Source organism: Haliotis rufescens, unplaced genomic scaffold, assembly GCF_023055435.1.
Source record: "Haliotis rufescens isolate VD_foot unplaced genomic scaffold, xgHalRufe1.0.p SCAF_12, whole genome shotgun sequence".
NCBI lineage: Eukaryota > Metazoa > Mollusca > Gastropoda > Lepetellida > Haliotidae > Haliotis > Haliotis rufescens.
This window is the reverse complement of record NW_025963802.1, coordinates 13,081,264-13,103,284: the sequence shown is the minus strand read 5'-3', so window position 1 is coordinate 13,103,284 and position 22,021 is coordinate 13,081,264. Positions and strand designations below refer to the sequence as shown.

Here is a 22,021-nt window from a genome sequence, read left to right as displayed (position 1 = left end):
CCCTGCGTATTTGATTAGCAAATCAGCAACTTATTTTGAAATTATAAACGGGCATTCCGTCAACCTTGCCAAACTCCACGATGACAGTTACATCATGATCATTTGCCATCACACTTTCTTGTGGAAGTATCGTGGTATTTTTGAGTCCTATAAAGCTCTCGAACCCACACGACACCAGTTTGCAGGGACTAGATGAATAGTGTTTTTAAATATTTAACTTAAATACCCACATGTGTAAAATCTAGTGGGTAACAGAAATTTGAATACCCAGATAGAATTACTGATACCCAATGATTTTAAAATGCATGGGTAAAATACCCACAACACCAAAAGCTTATCTGGAGCTCTGTGAGTAGTATGTTTTCATAATAAACTGTGTCATCTACTCCTCATGCAATCTCCTAAAAATCAGATCTTAGTTCTTGCTATAAAAATCTGTGGACATCCCATTACCGGTCACGTCAGAACGACCTTTCATCCGATCAAGCGTGGCCTACCAGATCATGAAAGTGACAGTCGGAATGTGTTTTCTAATCATGCACCCTCAAAAACGTTAACACGGGGTATTCTGAACGACAATTACGGCCATACAACTGATTCCATCAAAATTATCGTCTACCTCTCGCTTCCGTGGGATAAACATTTGAACAGTGGAGGCATTGCACAGCACTGCCATACAATCACAACCATATATTAGACATTCCGGAATGTTCATTTTGTTCAGTTTTCAAAATTTTAATCGAGAACTGTGTCAACATATTTTTCAAACGTAGTCTGAAATGGAAGTTGCCAGGTTGAAACGAGTGCCATAAAGCTCGAGAAAGCTGCTTTCTAATTGGCTGATGTCGACTTCTTGTTAATCGTTTCAATGGTCGGTCAAAAGGTCGTTCTGACGTGACCCGTAATGGGATGTCCTCAGATCTTTGTTTAGCGGCAGAGAGAACTTAGAGCTGATTTTAATGAGATTGTTTCTCATACAATACTGATGAGACAGTGATACGTTTCAAGAGTTCATTCTCATCAAACTGTTGCCATTATATTTCAGGTTTCAGCAAGGAATGGAGACACATTTCAAGACTTTATCCCTGAGACACATGCCGGCCAACCTACAAACACTAACTCCTGCGCAATCAAGTAAGTATTCAGGTGGTCCCCATGGGGATTCTGGGTTAGAAGAGGTCCCGAGCAGGTGGCCCAGTCGTTTCATGCACCCCAGTTGCAGAGTTGTCTCTCTTAGACGTACCAGGAACTTGTCATAATTGGTTCGGACCTAGAATCACCCTGATTATGTTTCTAGGGTTGTCAGCATTATATCCTTACTCGTGGGATATATACGCCATGATATGACTAAAGTACTGTTCAAATCTTGTTTGTACAAGTTCCTTTATAAGGTGCTATACATCTCAGTTAGGTAATTAGGTAATTATGGTAACGGTTCTCAGACATCCATGCATTGATCTTTATACAGAAAATCCAAAATAGCATGACAGTTTCTGTTAATATAGATCTATAGTTTCATGGATAATATATGAAAATAATACACGCCGAAGACCCGGGTTCGATTCCCGACATGAGTACAATGTGTAAAGCCCATTTCTGGTGTCCCCCACCGTGATATTGCTGGAATATTGCTAAAAGCGGCGTAAAACCATACTCACTTACTTACTATGAAAATAATATGGATATATGATCCAGAAATGAACACTACAACCCGTCTGGCTTTAAAGTTATGCTCTGGTAATGAAAGCTGTATTAAGGTAAAGTCTAACTTGTTGCCAAGAAAACAGCAGAAGGCACCGGTTCAGCATGTGTTTGATAAATATGCAAAGTTTCATAATAACATATGAAATGGTTTCTAAGTTATGCTTTGGAAATTAATGCTACACATATTTGAGTCAAAGTCCAGTTTGTTGGCATGGAAACACCATAAAAATATTTTTAGAAAGGCCAAAAAGCACCAGTTCAGAATGTGTTTGATGCATATGTAAAGTTTCGTAATAAAATATTAAACAGTTCCCGAGTTATGCTCTGGAAACAAAACATGACGGACAACAGACGGAAGGATGGACAGACAGCATCCATTCCTCCCACATTTTGTGGGAATAACTATAGTATAAACAAACAAATCAAGCGCCTAGTTAGTGTAAGGGGAACTAAGCTTACACCACAAACATATTGTATTCCCTTATAAAATCTTCAGTCTGGTCACATTTGACTGCTGTCCAATGGACTGACAGGAAAAGGCTGAAAATCAGGAAAGAGCTTCTCAGTGGAAGAGATAAGGCGGGGGGATTACCTGTTTTTTACATACTTTCTGCAATTTTCATAGAAGTTATTGTCATTTGTGCTCCAAACTTTATGAGAAGGGAGGTAACTCATGTATACAGTCAATTGAATTACCTCCCTTTTACCATTACAAATGTAGGGGAGGTGAAATGGGGGTTTAACGTCATGTCCAAGATTATTGCACTTGTATAGCAATGTTGGTATACGTGCATGGCTGCTTTACTAGTGTCCTTGTTTTTCTCAGTATATCTTGATGTTACTTACAGTTTATATCGGAAGCAATATGAGGCAGCAGAATTTGAGTATTGATGTAAAGTCTATGGCCACACACAATGTTCATTCTTTTATTGTAAACATTAGGACTTTACATTTATAATGCGCTCAGCATTAAGGGGATAAAACAAGGAGTGGTTGGCTTGGAGTCAGTATACTGTGTCTGAGTGGGGTATTCATGTTAAGCTAAAGCATGGTATCTCGGTGGGCTAGCGACCCGTGATGATCTGGGGTAGAATAGGTCTTCAGCAACCCATGCTTGTCATAAAAGGCGACTATGCTTGTCGTAAGAGGCGAATTACGGGATCGGTTGGTCAGCTCGATGACTTGGTTGATGGATGTCATCGATCCCAATTGCGTGGATGGATGCTCATCATATTAATCACTGGATTGTCTGGTCCAGACTCGATTATTTACAGACTGCCGTCATATATCTGGAATATTGCTGAGAGCGGCGTTTAACAACAAACCAACCAACCAGTGGGCTCCAATAGTTCAGAAAAGTACAAGCAGACGCACACACAATCACACATACACACACACTCACACACACACACACACATGCACATCGGTATACAAGTGCAGTAATGTTCGACGCAATGTTAAACCCCATTTCATCTCACTTATTGTCATACAGGAAGTTGCCTTGGTTAAAGTTAGTGTCAAGAAGTACAAGGGTGTTTTAGGACTTTGAGGAACTGTCGGTGAAGGGGCTGGTTCTGTTTTGGCAAGTATTTTAGGTGAGCCTACAAGCCTTGTGGTCTTCATACTGACCATTCTGTGTGATGTTTTCCAGTTATACAGCCGAACCTTGACAGCTACGTGTTCCTGCGCGTGAATGAGAATACTGATGGTGTGCTAGTGGAGGAGGAAACACTGGACACAGGGTGAGTTGACTGCACCCACATACTCCGTGCATGTCCCCAGGACTCTTTGACTGTCTCCCAGTGCCGATTCCAGACAGGATAAACACAGCCCGATTCGGGCAGAACAGGTCCCCAGTACCCCATGCTTGTCTCCCCATGTGGATTCCAGCAGAACAGGTCCCCAGTACCCCATGCTTGTCTCACCATGTGGATTCCAGCAGAACAGGTCCCCAGTACCTCATGCTTGTCTCCCCATGTGGATTCTGGCAGAACAGGTCCCCAGTACCTCATGCTTGTCTCCCCATGTGGATTCCAGCAGAACAGGTCCCCAGTACCTCATGCTTGTCTCCCCATGTGGATTCCGGCAGAACAGGTCCCCAGTACCTCATGCTTGTCTCCCCATGTGGATTCCGGCAGAACAGGCCCCCAGTACCCCATGCTTGTCTCCCCATGTGGATTCCGGCAGAACAGGCCCCCAGTACCTCATGCTTGTCTCCCCATGTGGATTCCGGCAGAACAGGTCCCCCAGTACCCCATGCTTGTCTCCCCATGTGGATTCCAGGACAGAACAGGTCCCCAGTACCCCATGCTTGTCTCCCCATGTGGATTCCGGCAGAACAGGCCCCCAGTACCTCATGCTTGTCTCCCCATGTGGATTCCAGCAGAACAGGCCCCCAGTACCTCATGCTTGTCTCCCCATGTGGATTCCGGTAGAACAGGCCCCCAGTACCTCATGCTTGTCTCCCAATGTGGATTCCAGCAGAACAGGCCCCCAGTACCTCATGCTTGTCTCCCCATGTGGATTCCAGCAGAACAGGCCCCCAGTACCTCATGCTTGTCTCCCCATGTGGATTCCGGTAGAACAGGCCCCCAGTACCTCATGCTTGTCTCCCAATGTGGATTCCAGCAGAACAGGCCCCCAGTACCTCATGCTTGTCTCCCCATGTGGATTCCGGTAGAACAGGTCCCCAGTACCCCATGTTTGTCTCCCCATGTGGATTCCAGCAGAACAGGTCCCCAGTACCCCATGCTTGTCTCCCCATGTGGATTCCGGCAGAACAGGTCCCCAGTACCTCATGCTTGTCTCCCCATGTGGATTCCGGCAGAACAGGTCCCCAGTACCTCATGCTTGTCTCCCCATGTGGATTCCGGCAGAATAGGTCCCCAGTACCTCATGCTTGTCTCCCGATGTGGATTCCGGCAGAACAGGTCCCCAGTACCTCATGCTTGTCTCCCCATGTGGATTCCAGCAGAACAGGTCCCCAGTACCCCATGCTTGTCTCCCCATGTGGATTCCGGCAGAACAGGCCCCCAGTACCCCATGCTTGTCTCCCCATGTGGATTCCGGCAGAACAGGTCCCCAGTACCTCATGCTTGTCTCCCCATGTGGATTCCAGCAGAACAGGCCCCCAGTACCCCATGCTTGTCTCCCCATGTGGATTCCGGCAGAATAGGCCCCCAGTACCCCATGCTTGTCTCCCCATGTGGATTCCAGCAGAACAGGTCCCCAGTACCCCATGCTTGTCTCTCCATGTGGATTCCGGCAGAATAGGCCCCCAGTACCGCATGCTTGTCTCCCAAAGGGATTCCAGCAGAATAGGTCCCCCCAGTACCTCATGCTTGTCTCCCAAAGGGATTCCAGCAGAACAGGCCCCCCAGTACCCCATGCTTGTCTCCCCATGTGGATTCCAGCAGAACAGGCCCCCAGTACCTCATGCTTGTCTCCCCATGTGGATTCCAGCAGAACAGGTCCCCAGTACCTCATGCTTGTCTCCCCATGTGGATTCCGGCAGAACAGGCCCCCAGTACCTCATGCTTGTCTCCCCATGTGGATTCCAGCAGAACAGGTCCCCAGTACCTCATGCTTGTCTCCCCATGTGGATTCCAGCAGAACAGGTCTCCAGTACCTCATGCTTGTCTCCCCATGTGGATTCCGGCAGAATAGGTCCCCAGTTCTCTGGCACAATACTCACTAACACATTCAAACTTTGACTAGAATATAAGGTCATATGGTATTGTTGATTGTGTTGATTGTGTTGGGTCCTGATGCTACCTGATGGCATTTAGGAGATAAGATGCTCGGTTCCAAATTAAAATAAGAGGTATCTACTCGACAGTGGGACCACATCAAATTTTCAAAACACAGTAGGTTTATCTCCATTCTAGCATGACGGCAACAATGCCTTGAAAACGGTGCTCCCTTGCAAAGCGTAACAACACAGGGTACAAAGGTCCACAATCTGAGAACATTTCGAAAATTGACAACAAGTAGTAACATATGTAACAAATATGAATAAAGTTCAACATTAAAATACCCATAGTCTTGAGAAGTTCAAAATAAGTGTTCAAAACACATAGTTGACAAATAACCCACGAAACTTAGTCCAAAGATAGATGTTTTAATTTCATAGCAACCTGCTCTGCACCATTTGGAGAGAACACTTTTCTTGGAAATCGAGTATGCCATTTCCATTGTAGGGGTGACAGGTTGAAGAAATAGTTTTAATGTGCTAAACAAATATATTTCTCGAAAACACTTTATGAATTAACATTCTACTATTTATTTTTCATGAGTAAGTTTTATTAGGTAGTTTGCAATTACCCTAGTATATAATTTTAAAAAATCAAAATAAATGTCTCTCCACGCCGAACTTGGATGTGGCAGAACTTGACCTACATCATGGTTACTCACACCTCACAACTGTCAATGGCTGACGGTTACATTTTGTGCCTCAGACAAGTTACACGAGCAAGATGACAACCCTGATCTTTGATGTGGTTCAATATTAACCTGTAGATTTACTGGGAATGAGCCTGCTGGTGCAATGCAATTGCTAATGGAACTGAGTATGACTGACGCAGCCGCTTTTTAGGCTGCAGACGAGCCGGCTATTTCGACACAAGGAATCTGCATGATTTGACCTGTCAATTTCAAGATTTCACTGATTCAAGGCCTGTGTGTGAAAGCAATGAGACATTTGTGACACAGAAATAGTTGTCTGTGTATGATTTTCCTAATTGTGCGTGTCCTGAAATGATTTTCATCAAGTTTGAAAAGCTGTAACTTCAGTGATGTCGGGACAGGGTTTTTGTGGCATTTCGAAGGGACGAGTGTTTTCTGATGGATTTTCAAATCCCCTCCTGCCAAATCTTTACGGTGGTGGTTGACTATCGATAACAAACAGGTTTGTAAACAACATGTTTTCATAAATATAGTTTCTCAACACATTTTTATAATGTTATATTTTACTTTCATTGTCGGTTGTTGCAATGACAAAATTTCCTGTTCTGAGTCTGTTCGTCATCGAACATGTCCCTAACAGTTTCATAAACATTTCATTTGCATGCAAAAGTTATGCCTTCGTAAAGTCTTGTAATCTCATCATCAAAGCAGTCAGGGTAAGGCCTAAAACATCACATCGTCGCCAAAAACATCTGATATCAAACTACCGTATTTCCTCTATTAGACACTATGCCATCTATTAATTTAACGAGAGCCGTTGACTCAGCGTGTATAAGAGACCTGTCTGGTATCAGAGACCCAGCGTGTAACAGAGGAAATATAGATACGTATTTCAGTTCACATGGGGGGGGTGATCGATCAGCAGCCATTTTTTTGTGAAAAGGTTTAATATATTTGAAAGAGTTTCCGTAGCAAAAAGGAAACCTCTTTTTAACCAATCATTTATCAATGCATGGTAGAATACGTGTCACACAAGGGAGGAGTACAAGGTTATAACCTGAACATCTGTGAAGAGATAACATTAAGCACAGATGAACAGTGAGTTCACGGATGTGAGTTCTTTAAAGCAGATGGTTTGCCTGCACAAGGTATTTCGGGTTTTCCCAGTTGTCTCCCTTGGACCTTAAGACCTGCAATGCCATAGATGTCTGTACGTCACGAATTGTAACTTCTTGATTTCCTGGCTTCTCTGTGAAATGAAAACTGCTATGTCAACATTGTGTGGAAAACAGGTTGTGTTTATTACCTTGTCTTAAAACAAGTGGTGTTTATTACATTGCGTTAACTCTTTCAATACCACTCAACCAGAAACGTTTACTGCTGTGACACCGAATTTCCAGAGACTCTTGTGTGATAGATGAAGCCAACATCTATCAAAGAAAATATCCGCTTGTAAAACATCTTTGCTACTACATGTTATACACCATTTGAAAGGCCCAATCCTATTGTTAATAAATATGAAGGGGCAGTCAGGTAGCCTATTGGTTAAAGCGTTCGCTCGTCACGCCGAAGACCCAAGTTTGATTCCTGACATGGGTATAACGTGTGATGCCCATTTGTGGTGTCTCCTGTCGTCATATTGCTGAATATTACTAAAAGCGGCATAAAACCTCACTCATTCATTATATATACCGTATTTTCTTGAGTATAGTGCGCACCCGTGTATAATGCGCACCCCCCTCTAGCAGGTTCAATATTTTGAAAAAAAAAAGAAATTTGAATATTATGCGCAGAAAAAAATTACACCGTACCCTTTCAGCGAAGTCCGGCAAACGAACGGGTGATGAGATACTTCGTCAGTACAAATTTGAAATTTGAGATACAAAATCACCAGACATGTTTATTTACCGATTAAATAGTATTTATTGTTCTGCTAGGCATTGTTTTATATCCAGGGATTAAGATTACCTTGTGTATTGTCTCGTAAACTAAGCCGGAAACAGCAATCAGCTGTACACACGTTTTCTTGGAATCGACCGGTGATTCGGTCAAGACACACCCAATGATATAACTTTACAGTATTTTTATTGCAAGGATCGGCAAAAATTGTATCTTTTTTTTATTAGGAATAATATATTCCATTATTTTCTTAATCATATGCAGCCTTTACTAAATATATTTAAAATAATAATAACCCTAAGCGTAGCAGCTGATCGCTATTCCCAGGTATTATTTTTTACATGGAACCAATCTGACCAGTCACCGTCAATGCTCACGCGCACATGATCGCGTGAGCGCGAGGATTTCATGTTGACATAGAATCGTCAAACAAAAACAAATATGACTTTTAACGAGTCAAAGTATGTCATTTATGATATATGTATCCATTCTCTGTCAACTAAAGTTCGTTTCAAGGCGTCAATAGCGGTATTCTGACCGTGGTTGCTGTTAATAACGGTGATTTGTGCGATCTTCCAAAATTAATAAAAACAATATTAAAAGGAATTTTGAATAAAATTAATGAAATAAGTTACAAACATAAGTCCAGATATACAAATAACACTTTTTATAGCCAGACAGTGTAATTACATGATTATTTTGCGTACTTCAGTATGGATTTGTTGACATGGTATTTCAGGTGTTTCGTGCTCACGGTAATGTCTTTCCATGGGGGAAAAAACCATCCAAACTCATAATTCGTGTATAATGCGCACCCCCTTCCACACAGCTGTGTTTTTTGGAAAAAAGGTGTGCACTATACTCAAGAAAATACGGTATATGAAAGTTATGTTTATCACATTATTTAAATAATGCATTTACAACTAAATAAAGTTTGTTGTAAATAAAAATAGCAGCTAACACATTCATAACGTCCAGATTAAGGACCAAGGAAGCGAAAATTTAACGTTTTTTGGCAAATATAAGATTTCATAAATTCCACATACCTCTTTCTTTTTTATTTTCATTGTTTAATACTTTTTTTTTAAAAAGCATAATAAATAGTATCTGTCATCACCCAATTCCCGATAACAGCGGCTGTCCGCTCAGTAACATGAAGAAATACCTCCTTTTTCGAAGTTTTGTAATAACACGTTCATCTAAGACTGACATATGACACATCGGTAGAAAGCTTGTGTTTTCATCAACACGCTTGTAACATCGCCTAGAGTCTTCGTAGCTGTATCATGCAATTTTGTAGGATAAACATTGGTTTCTAATGACGCTTTCTTGCCAAAATCTGCTACAAGGTTCGTGATTGGCAAATTTGAGCACGTGACCTTAGCCAGCCAATCAAACTACAGCCATGATACCGTCCTCGTGTATGATGAATTTCAGATTTTGAAGAAAGATTTTTTTGTTAAATTGTGTTATTCTGAACATTTTAAGCAGGAAATTGCAAGCTATATTAAAAATATGGAGCTTCGTGGATGTATCGTACTAGGCTACGAGCTGTGACAAAGATTTTTCATGCATATATTTTTGCATTAAACATCGTGTCTGAGCCAAGAAATCGAGGCGACGAAAGCTGAGATGTCATTTGACTTACATTACACACTATCGCACGAAAAGATAGAAATAATAATTTAGCTGTTAGTTTGACAACTTTTAGATATATTTTTGTTGATTTTATTTATTACTTTGTATACTATATTTAAAGATTTCCTTGAAACGTCTTTATTTTGCTCTTTGATATGTTCGATGTGGACCTGTTGTCAAAGTGTGTGTCCTAGAACTTTATTTTCAATAACATTGCGGGAAATAGTGAATAATTTTTTAATCTATCTATAAAAATTGATAAATTGAAATGGAATGGAATATGTATTTCAGACATTGTGAAATGTGATAGATTTAATAAATGAGTGATATGACAGGTAGGTTCATAAAATTATATACCATTTGATGTGACTACAGCTTGGTTGGTCTACCGGCCTACGATGTCTGTGGACTTAACGCTTCTTTACCGGCCTACGGTGTTGAAAGAGTTAAGACAGGTTGTGTTATTACATTGTGTTAAAAGAGGCTGCGTTTATTACATTGAGTTAAAACAGGTTGTTCTTATTACTTTGTGTTAACATTGGTTGTGTTTGTTACATCATGTTAAAATAGGTTGTTTATTACATGTTTTGTTTAATACATTGGTTTGAAACAGGATGTGTTTATTACATTGTGTCAAAACAGGTTGTGTTTACAGCAGTAGAAACTAACATTTTAGTTCTCTAGTCTTTATGATGATAACAAAAAGAAAAGCCCCCCCAAAATGGCCAACTTCTACCAGCCCATAACTATTGGGCAGTTTGGGAAGGAAGCCAGGACTGGAGCCAATTTCTAACGCTGGCTCATAACATTGTGGGTGCGGTCGGGTAGCCTAGTGGTTAAAGCGTTTGCTTGTCACGCCAAAGACCCGGGTTCGATTCCCGACATGGGTACAATATGTGAAGCCCATTTCTGGTGTCCTCCGCCGTGATATTGCTGGAATATTGCTAAAAGTGGCGTAAAACCATACTCACTCACTCACTCATTACATTGTGTTAATACAGGTTGTGATATAGAGGTGACAGGCTTATGTTGTTGAACCCTGAAAGTAGGATCATGAGGGGACCATCATTATACCCATACTTATCAGGGTCTGGTTATTTTTTAGGCTTAAAAAAAAGAAAAGAATTGGTTCTCAGGTGGTTGTTCAAATTAGTATGTAACCAAATAAACAATTGTGAACAATCAAGCAGGCAAAGAGCCCCTCTTCTTGAATGTATCCCTTGATGAGTAAAATACCGGGAAACAGTAATTGACTACTGTTGGACTTGGAATATTTAAGGATTTGGTTGGGGTTTTTTAAATGGAAATAAAAACGAAACTTGCGGTGGACTTAATGATGATGCGGGCGGTGCCTGAGAACAAAGACTATTATTGTTTTTAGCCTTACAGAGGCCTGGGGGGATGAGAGTGGTCTAAGGACTATATCTACCCCATCCCCTAACCACCCACCCCATCACATTTTATATGTAACTTTTCTTCATGTCTAATGTTCAAATTTATTTTGAAAAAATAGAACTGTCATATTTATTATGTCGCTTTGTGATAGATTTTTGTGCTCTACCCTCTGTGGTGTTAAGTTTTCCTGCAACATTTGTCTGGCGTGTTGTAAGTATCTTTCTAAGTGCTAGTGTCAGCAATGTCTAGTGCATCTCTACTGAGCATCTCGATTAGCAAGCGGAGCCCTGCTCTACACGGGTAATTCTATATCTCTGTACTCTGGCTTTGTAAGTTGTAAACACAAAGTGGGCGAAGAACTTTTGTATGACCTTGGGCGAAGGATCTGTTGTGTGTTTATCTAACACTTCCATAGAATGGCATGTGGCGGAATTCCCACCGTTTCAATAACTGCATGTTGCTTACAAAGGAACAACACATATTGCTGCAGAAAAATGACAATATCTGATATCTGTTCTGAGGAAAAATACCAGTTTATCATCAAATACTGCCTCTAACAGGAGATACTGCTTTCCTAATCTGTTGCATGCTCGGCTGACAGTCAGCCCAGCAAACAATTACACAGTGTCACAACGTTGTCACAACGTTGTGATATTATGTCCAACGTTATTCTATGGTCTCCTATTTACCTTTTCACAACGTTGTCATATTACGTCCATACAACGTTATTCTGTGGTCTCCTATTTACCTTGTCACAACGTTGTGATATTATGTCCTTCCAACGTTATTCTGTGGTTTCCTATTTACCTTGCCACAACGTTGTGATATTACATCCATACAATGATATTCTGTGGTATCCTATTTACCTTGCCACAACGTTGTGATATTACGTCCATACAATGATATTCTGTGGTATCCTATTTACCTTGTCACAACGTTGTGATATTATGTCCATACAACGTTATTCTGTGGTTTCCTATTTACCTTGTCACAACGTTGTGACATTATGTCCATACAACGTTATTCTTTTGTTTCCTATTTACCTTGCCACAACGTTGTGACGTTATGTCCATACAAAGTTATTCTGTTGTTGTGATCTCATTACATCCATACGACCTTATTGTGTTAACTCCTATTGATGTTGTGACAACATATTATAACAATGCATCCTACTTACGTCTCTACAAGCATGTGATAAGAGCTTTAGCTCGAGGAGTGGAAGGTCGGAGGTTTGATTCCTGGTACCTGGAACTGATGGTACTTGTTAGTTTGCCTGGCTCTTGGCTCGGAGTCTGTATACTGTGTCTCAGTTGGATATCTATCAGTGGGCAAGCATTTTAAAACCATTAGTCAATGTGGCCAGGGTGACGTATGTGTTGCCAGGATGACATATGTTTTGCCAGGATGACGTATGTTTTGCAAGGATGACATATGTTTTGCCAGGATGATGTATGTGTTGCCAGGATGACATATGTTTTGCCAGGATGACGTATGTTTTGCCAGGATGACGTAAGTGTTGCCAGGATGACATATGTTTTGCCAGGATGACGAAAGTTTTGCCAGGATGACATAAGTGTTACTAGGATGACATATGTGTTGCCAGGATGAAGTATGTGTTGCCAGGATGACGTATGTTTGGCCAGGATGACGTATGTTTGGCCAGGATGATGTAAGTGTTACTAGGATGACATATGTTTGGCCAGGATGATGTATGTGTTGCCAGGATGACAAATGTTTTGCCAGGATGACGTAAGTGTTATTAGGATGACATATGTGTTGCCAGGATGATGTATGTGTTGCCAGAATGACATATGTTTTGCCAGGATGACAAATGTTTTGCCAGGATGACGTATGTTTTGCCAGGATGACGTATGTGTTGCCAGGATGATGTATGTGTTGCCAGGATGACGTATGTGTTGCCAGGATGACGAAAGTGTTACTAGGATGACGTATGTTTTGCCAGGATGACGTATGTGTTGCCAGGATGATGTATGTTTTGCCAGGATGACGTATGTGTTGCCAGGATGACGAAAGTGTTACTAGGATGACATGTGTTTTGCCAGGGTGACGTATGTGTTGCCAGGATGATGTATGTGTTGCCAGGATGACATATGTTTTGCCAGGATGACGTATGTGTTGCCAGGATGACATATGTGTTGCCAGGCTGACGTATGTGTTGCCAGGATGACGTAACTGTTGCCAGGATGACATGTGTTGCCAGGATGATTTATTTGATGCTAGGATGACGTATGTGTTGCCAGGATGATTTATGTGATGCCAGGATGATGTATGTGTTTGCAAGATGATGTAAGTGTTACCGAGATGACGTATATGTTGCCAGGATGACATATGTGGTGCCAGGATGATTTATGTGACGCCAGGATGACGTATGTGTTGGCAAGATGATGTAAGTGTTACTAAGATGACGTATGTTTTGCCAGGATGACATATGTGATGCCAGGATGATGTATGTGTTGCCAGGATGATCTAAGTGTTACTAAGATGACGTAAGTGTTGCTAGGATGATGTGAGTATTTCCAAGATGATGTTAGTGCAGTCAGGATCACTGAAGTGTTGATGATGTCAGATTTGCCGGGCTGATGTAAGTATTGGCAGGATGATGTAAGTGTTGGCAACATGACAAGATGATGAAAGTGCAGCCAGGAGGTACAGCCTGATGATGTAAGATTTGTCTGGCTTATGTTTCTTGGTTTTGAAACACCATGTGTTTCACCAAAGTGGCCATCGTCTTCGATCTGCATCACTTCAGGCTTTCCTCCCAAATAAAGCTGACTTGCAGTGATATAACTGAAATACAGCTCAAAGTGGAATTAAATATTCAGCCAATATAATATTGTGTTTTGCGAATTTTCTGAAAACTATTTTACAGAATAGTGAAATGGGGTTGAGATGAAAATGTTGAGAAATTATACCATTTACAAACATGTGATGTCATGCTGTTTGTATCAAAATTGAGGCCTCATGTCTTGCACAAGGTTGTGTCACAGTTTTCACAATGCAGTTCTCCTGTTCAGCAAATTTTTGTTCCAACTGTACATTGTAGTTTGTACAATATCCCAGCTATCTTAGGGATTTAATGGATGCAAGTTGAAGCAGGCCAGACACAGACTTCCTGCCTACTGAAGCTGTGTTAAGGAAAGTTGTGAATGGTCATGGGGTGTACACGAAGGTGACTCTTTAGAAGACAAAGCAAGGTGAAGGTCGACAGGAAGCAGCCATGTGCAAGCAATGTGAAGGTCGCACTACTGCACGTTTCATATGGAAGAAATGTGTTTCCAGAAATACACATATACGAAACCACTGAGAGATATATAAAGTAAGACGAGGGAAGTCGCGTGTATTTGTTGAGGGTGTGCCTTGTACTGCCAACTCCTGGTTTTATATAATGTGAAGGGTGTGCCGACCCATGGTTTAAATCAAGGAAAAGAAGTGACCATTTATACTGAATATAATTGTTTACATTTTGTTTTATCAAAAAAAATTAAAAAACTATTTAGTGCAGATACAATGGATTACAGTGCATGCTATGTGTTATTTTACATATGTCCATGGCTTATGAGGAATGGTAGAAATAGCCACAAATATTACCTTGGTTTTGTAAATTGTAAATATATCATTCAACTGATGATGGAGTAAGTATACGCTCTGAAATGTTGTGTTTCCTCATAATCAAGAAGTTGACATCCATAAATTCTCCTCCTTATGTGTATCACTTCTAAATGCCATTCAAAGACTTAAGATGATATAGATATGATATTATTGTGTGATATGCGATGATTTAGATGCTTGAAAAGAATTTCAAACGAAACATTTAATGATATATTTGCATCGTCTTCTGTTTCTATATTCTAGTAAATTTATATATCCACAGTAATGTTTTTGAAAAAAATAATATGCATTCCGAAATTGTGTATCACTATTAAGCGCTTTGCTGCGTCAATGACTCAGTTTATACCGTATCATAAATTGAATCTCAATTTGTGTTTATCTGCGCCATCAGAAAATTGATGCTTGTATGTGACACTCACATGCTACCCAAGACTACTAATTATGCTGAGGACAAGTAAAGATCCAATGACAGTAGTCTTCAGACTAGTAGCATTTGAAGGATATTATTCTTAACCAGAATAAGCTTTGCTCCACATTGGAACTTAATAAAAGTTTGTTTGTTTGTTGTTTACAGCAATATTCCAGCTGTATGACGCTGGTCTGTAAATAATTGTGTCTGGACAAGACAATCCAGTGACTAGTCTTAAAAAAAATAAAAAATAAAATTAGATTCTAAGGCTGTTAGGGGAATCTGTTATGTAGAACCCAAAAGTGAATAAGGAAAAATAGATCTTATTAGTTTCTTCTGCTTTGTACACAGTTCAGTGAACTTGTATGTATTTGCTATTTAATTGGATCTTTCGGTATGAAGACATCTTGTAATGGAGGTCTGAAATTTGGGCATGAAGGACGACGGAAGAGGAAATTAATACCCGAAACTGAAATTGAGATGGATTACCTTTGTATTCAGTGGTATGTGTTGTATCATTAAGAACCCATTGTTTGTGCAGCCTGTTAAAAAGTAGGAACAGGACCATAAAGCCTCACTTTTGAGGGTCTTCTCATCCCCAGATATAGATGGAGCTGGGTAGGCCTGGTATGTCACCCAGGAGGGATAACCTTCCGTAAATGTATGTCACTCCAACAACCGGACCACATGCCTGGGTCGGAGAGCACTATTAATATAAGCCTCAGCCAACAATGAGCTGGCATTTGGCCAATTTGTTTCAGACACCAATTTTTAGGAAGTACCGTATTCGACGTAATAAGCGCCCAGGGCGCTCTCAAAATTAGAAATAGGGGGCTCTTATTGGAATATTATTTTGGTGAGAAAAAAAAGAGTTGAAAGATCGTAATTTCTCGTAATTTAATTTCGTGGTTTATGCTGACAGCCTGAAATGATACAGAAGAAAAGTCGTATTATACACAACAGATATATTTTCCAGAATTTAATTGCCAATAATTAAGGGTGCATATGACACACGAGTGCGTATTATACACGAATAAATACGTCTTGTGTACATTGATCAATTGGAAGGGGTGCTAATTGGGATTGTTCACTTGCCAATATATTAGCAAATATCGCCGTGGGCGCTTATTAGGACGGGGCGCTTATTACGTCGAATATGGTATATAAAAATATAATTTAGTGATGTCCCTACATTGCACATTTTCTCCCAAATGTCTCAGTTCCGTGGAAGAAAACTCTTTTGCTGATCTTAACCTGATAATGAAGGTTGTCCTTGGTGTTCAGTGTAAATAAAGCTTACACTGTCATTCAACAAAGGTCTGGATATAGGGCACTTCTTCACCCGACTGGCCTGACATTGACCTTGCCTTGTATGGTCATGGCTGACTTTGACCTTGACTTGTGTTGAGTTGTCAGCTGTTACCGGGAGTATTTCTTTTGTGATAACTGTGATGGAACTGGATTAATGGTTTTATGTTTCACAGAATGTAAATTGTCTGAAACATCAGATAAGTTCCATTGCAGGAAATTATGTGTAGATCAAAGTGCTGGATCATAGGCCAAGGGTGGATAGCCTCTGACAACAAAGGCCAAGTAACAGTCCTATCAGTGCTTGTATAAGAGGTCACCTGTCATGGTATGGAAATTTTTTTATATTGTCTCATTTGTGTGGATGGATGCTCATGATGTCAATCACTGGATTTTCTGGTCCAGACTCGATTATTTACAGACAGCTGTCATATAGCTGGAATATTGCTGAGTGCGGCATTAAACAACAAACCAACCAACCAAGCACAGACACAGCAAGCATCTTTCAAGCCTCCTTTAGAAGATATCTTGCTTCCCAAGGTGAAAGGACCATGAAAGGTCAGACAGTTTGTCAAGAGACACTCAATTATAAATCACCTTTAGTGGTGGAGCACACAGTCCCTGCCTTGACAGGCATTCTCACGTCCCAAGAATTTACACTGGGTCTTCTAGGTGGGCACAAAAAGCTATAAAACACAGATGAGTCGGATGTGACTGTCATGCCCTGAGACGCTTGCTGTGAATACCAACAAGGTCATATAGGCTTTAAGAGGCCATATATAATTTGAAAAAAGGCCTTCAATTTTGCAACTATTGTTGACTGTGGGGTTGATTATTTTTTTACTCCAATAATGCATGAGGATCGTGTTGCAAATGTTCCAATCTCATTAAAATCATATCTGAGTTCTCGCTGCCGCTAAACAAAGATCTGAGGACATCCCATTACGGGTCATGTCAGAACGACCTTTTGCGACCACTGAAATGACTAACAAGAAGTCGACATCAGCCAATTAGAAAGCAGCTTTCGCGAGCTTTACGGCACTCGTTTCAACCTGGCGACTTCCATTTCAGACTACGTTTGACAAATATGTTGACACAGTTCCTGATTAAGATTTTGAAAACTGAACAAACGAAGATTGTCTAATATATGGTTGAGATTGTATGGCAGTGCTTCCTGCCTCCACCGTTCAAATGTTTATCCCAAGGAAGCGAGAGATTGATGATAGTTTTTACGGAATCAGTTGTACGGGCCGTAACTGTCGTTCAGAATACCGCATGTTAACGTTTTAGGTTGCATGATTAGACAACACATTCCGATCGCCACTTTCATGATCTGATAAGCGACGCTTTGATTGGTCGGATGAAAGGTCGTTCTGACGTAACCCTGATGGGATGTCCTCAGATCTTTGTTTAGTGATAGGGAGAACTAAGATCTGATTTTAAGATTGCAAATGTTCATAGAGTGAGGTGAAATGGGGTTTAACGTCGCGTCCAAGATTATTGCACTTATATAGCGACGTGCATGCACGTGTGTGTGTGTGTGTGGCTGCTTGTACTTGTCCGGACTGATGCCGACTTACAGTGCTAGCTCACTGAGATACCATGCCGCAGTTTAACATGAATACCCCACTCAGACACAGTATACTGACTTCCAGCCGACCAGTCCTTGTTTTAGACCCTAAATGCCGAGCGCCAGACAGGTTAACAACAAGTACCATCTTGTAACGTCTTTTGGTATGATGCGGCCGGGGATCGAACCCCGGACCTTCCGCTCTCCGGGCGGACGCTCTACCACTAGACCATGGCGGTTGTGAAGATCCAGGGTAGAATAGGTCTTCAGAACCCCATGCTTGCCGTAAAAGACAACTATGCTTGTACATTCATTTTCTTATTATAGCTATCATAGTCGGGATTGGGTGATCAGGCTCACAGACTTTGTGGATGCATGTCATCGTACGTCTTCCCGAGGCAAGGGAGTTAACTGACTATAAAAGTCCAGTTTCCATGCTTGCCGAACTAGGCTGGTATTATGGAGTTACATTTTTGGCTGGGCTAACGAGTCTATGCATAGTCCAATCAAAATCGCGAAATCAAAATCCAGTTCATTAACTGTCGTGCTGATTTCGGTCGATTGCAGGATTTGCAAAGCATGTGCGCCACTAACTCTTTGTCAACAGATATTTTCAAAATCTTTTCATGATTTTAATCAAGGTGCTCACGTGATTTGATGCACTTTGCGATCTAGTGGGTCTGTTTTATCACAATATAGATCTTGATTATCGATCAGATCGTCTTGGCAGGGCGCCACCATTTTGTTTGAATCAAATGCAAGTGATACGAGAGGTGGAATCTGATTGGTCCATAGGAGAGGGACAATACTCTTAATAACCACTGGTGGCGCTACGATCGAGCCCAGGAATCCCAGCCTAGTTCGGCAAGTCCAGTGACTTTTAAAGTCAGTTAACTCTCTTGCCTGGGGAAGATGGTCATGGTATTCCAATTGCATAGATTGAGGCTCATAACACAGGATTTTCTGGTTCAGACTCGAATATTTACAGACCGCCTTCATATAGCTTAAATATTGCTGAGTTTCGTTAAACAATAAACAAAACAAAACTAAAAAAGAGTATAAATCCTAAGCAAACCTTGTAGTTTATACATTGTACTTGTATCACCTCGTTCTTCTTTTTCTCTACCTCAACCCCCTCCTCTCCCTAACAGAGGCGGTGGGGTAGCCTTGTGGTTAAAGCGTCGGCTCGTCACGTCGAAGACATAGGTTTCGACTCCCCACATGGGTACAATGTGTGAAGCCCATTTTGCAGTACCCCCACTGGGAATATTGCTAAAAGCGGCGTAAAACCTCACTCACTCACTCCGCATTTCGCTGTGCAGATTTGTGTTCCATGGGCCCGCAAGAAACCTGTTATCATGGGTTCAAATCCCGGTTCTCCCCGATTATGTTTCTAGGTTTGTCAGCACCTTACCAATGCTCGTGCGTTTCATCAAAGTGGTAAACATCTGACCAGCATCACATCAGGCTTTTGTTTTCGTCCTACAATTTCAGTCCAGAATTTTGAGTGAAGAATGTCTGGATTAATGAGGTTTTATCTTTATTATTAGTTGTTGTAAGTTTCTGGGCAGTAAATTTGGTCCAGTATTGGAAGAGATCCAGATTTGTCAGTCAAGTTTAGTGAGATTCAAGGGTATGTCTGCATCCACACCCTTTGTTTGTTTGAACATTCATTTTCCTATTATAGATATGATGGTTTTAGCAAGTCATAGATAAAGCAAGCAAATCCTTGTATTTTGTGCACTTTATTATGTTTAGCAACTTGGTCATTGGGAATTATGTTGTCACAGATGTTTACTTTGCAAGCTGAAGTACTTCACACAGAGATATCAACGAGATAACATTGTAGCAGGTCTGTAGGTAGCCAGTGAAAATGCATGTACCAACACAACCAAGATATCTCTCTCTCTCTCTCTCTCTCTCTCTCTCTCTCCCCTCCCTCCCTCTCACTTACTCACTCCCTCTCCTCTCTCTCTCTCTCTCTCACTCACTCACTCTCTCCCTTACTCACTCTCTCTCTCTCAATTATAATCTTTTTCTTTTTGTAATTAGGTTCTTTTAAACAATCATGTTTTTCCAACAAGTGGAAATGGTAGTTAATTATTCCTGAGCTTATTAACCGTGACCTGTGGACCAGCCGTCCTTGCCCCTCCCCAGAGAAACTTGGAGCCAGGGATGAAAGGCAACGAACAAGTGACCCTGAGTTTTCTTTCTTGAGGGCTCCCTGTTTAAGCTATGATAAATGTTACAGGTACCTGAGAACATTTCCTACCACCTACGTGATCTTTGTTGGCGACAGACTGTTACGATGCTGAGAAGTCAAATATTTAACAGGCAACTGAAAAAGAAAAATATTTGTGGTTAAGTAAAAAGTGGAATGCTTTTTAAATCATTGAGAAATTGGCGTGTGGAATGTCTGTGTGGCTTTATAAGAGTTGGGTTTTTTTAAACTGTATGATTCTCTATCAAGTGCATATGACAGGACACTTGTTTCACACAGTAGGGGTCTCTAGGGGCAGTTCTCTTTTATCTCAAGAAGTTGCAGCAGTAGAAACTAACATTTTGTGTCCACTAGACCTTATTATCATAACATATAGTAATATAGTAAAAAAGCCTTATATGGCAAATTTCTACTAGACCATATTATGCCTAAACTATTGGGCAGTTTGGCAAGGACTACAGTTTAAGTGCTTTTGTCTCCAGGGGTGGGTATCTTTTGTTTCTAGGGGTTGGTATCTTTTGTTTCCAGGGGTGGGTATCTTTTGTCTCCAGGGGTGGGTATCTTTTGTCTCCAGGAGTGGGTATCTTTTGTTTCTAGGGGAGGGTATTTTTTGTCTCCAGGGGTGGGTATCTTTTGTTTCTAGGGGTTGGTATCTTTTGTTTCTAGGGGTGGGTATCTTTTGTTTCTAGGGGTGGGTATTTTTTGTCTCCAGGAGTAGGTATCTTTTGTTTCTAGGGTTGGGTATCTTTTGTCTCCAGGGGTGGGTATCTTTTGTTTCTAGGGGTGGGTATCTTTTGTCTCCAGGGGTGGGTATCTTTTGTTTCTAAGGGTGGGTATCTTTTGTCTCCAGGGGTGGGTATCTTTTGTTTCTAGGGGTGGGTATCTTTTGTCTCCAGGGGTGGGTATCTTTTGTCTCCAGGGGTGGGTATCTTTTGTTTCTAGGGGTGGGTATCTTTTGTCTCCAGGGGTGGGTATCTTTTGTCTCCAGGAGTGGGTATCTTTTGTTTCTAGGGGTGGGTATCTTTTGTCTCCAGGGGTAGGTATCTTTTGTTTCTAGGGGTTGGTATCTTTTGTCTCCAGGGGTGGGTATCTTTTGTTTCCAGGGGTGGGTATCTTTTGTCTCCAGGGGTGGGTATCTTTTGTTTCCAGGGGTGGGTATCTTTTGTCTCCAGGGGTGGGTATCTTTTGTTTCCAGGGGTGGGTATCTTTTGTTTCTAGGGGTGGGTATATTTTGTTTCTAGGGCCGGGTATCTTTTGTTTCTAGGGGTGGGTATCTTTTGTCTCCAGGGGTGGGTATCTTTTGTTTCTAGGGGTGGGTATCTTTTGTTTCTAGGGGTGGGTATCTTTTGTTTCTAGGGGTGGGTCTCTTATGTCTCCAGGGGTGGGTATCTTTTGTTTCTAAGGGTGGGAATCTTTTGTCTCCAGGAGTGGGTATCTTTTGTCTCCAGGGGTGGGTATCTTTTATCTCCAAGAGTGGGTATCTTTTGTTTCTAGGGGTGGGTATCTTTTGTTTCTAGGGGTGGGTCTCTTTTGTCTCCAGGGGTGGGTATCTTTTGTTTCTAGGGGTGGGTATCTTTTGTCTCCAGGGGTGGGTATCTTTTGTTTCCAGGGGTGGGTATCTTTTGTCTCCAGGGGTGGGTATCTTTTGTTTCCAGGGGTGGGTATCTTTTGTTTCTAGGGGTGGGTATATTTTGTTTCTAGGGGTGGGTATCTTTTGTCTCCAGGGGTGGGTATCTTTTGTTTCCAGGGGTGGGTATCTTTTGTTTCTAAGGGTGGGTATATTTTGTTTCTAGGGGTGGGTATCTTTTGTCTCCAGGGGTGGGTATCTTTTATTTCTAGGGGT

At 41.3% G+C, this 22,021-nt stretch overlaps 1 protein-coding gene across 1 annotated transcript in view; it reads left to right on the top strand.

Annotated features, from left to right (window-relative positions):
- The window catches only part of LOC124142024 (DNA replication complex GINS protein SLD5-like), a 35,082-nt gene that overhangs the window by 9,271 nt on the left and 3,790 nt on the right, over window positions 1-22,021 (top strand). The window contains exons 5-6 of the mRNA XM_046510262.2: window positions 1,046-1,134; window positions 3,356-3,446. Coding sequence (XP_046366218.1) covers window positions 1,046-1,134; window positions 3,356-3,446 — 180 coding nt within the window. The remainder of the gene's footprint in view (window positions 1-1,045; window positions 1,135-3,355; window positions 3,447-22,021) is intronic.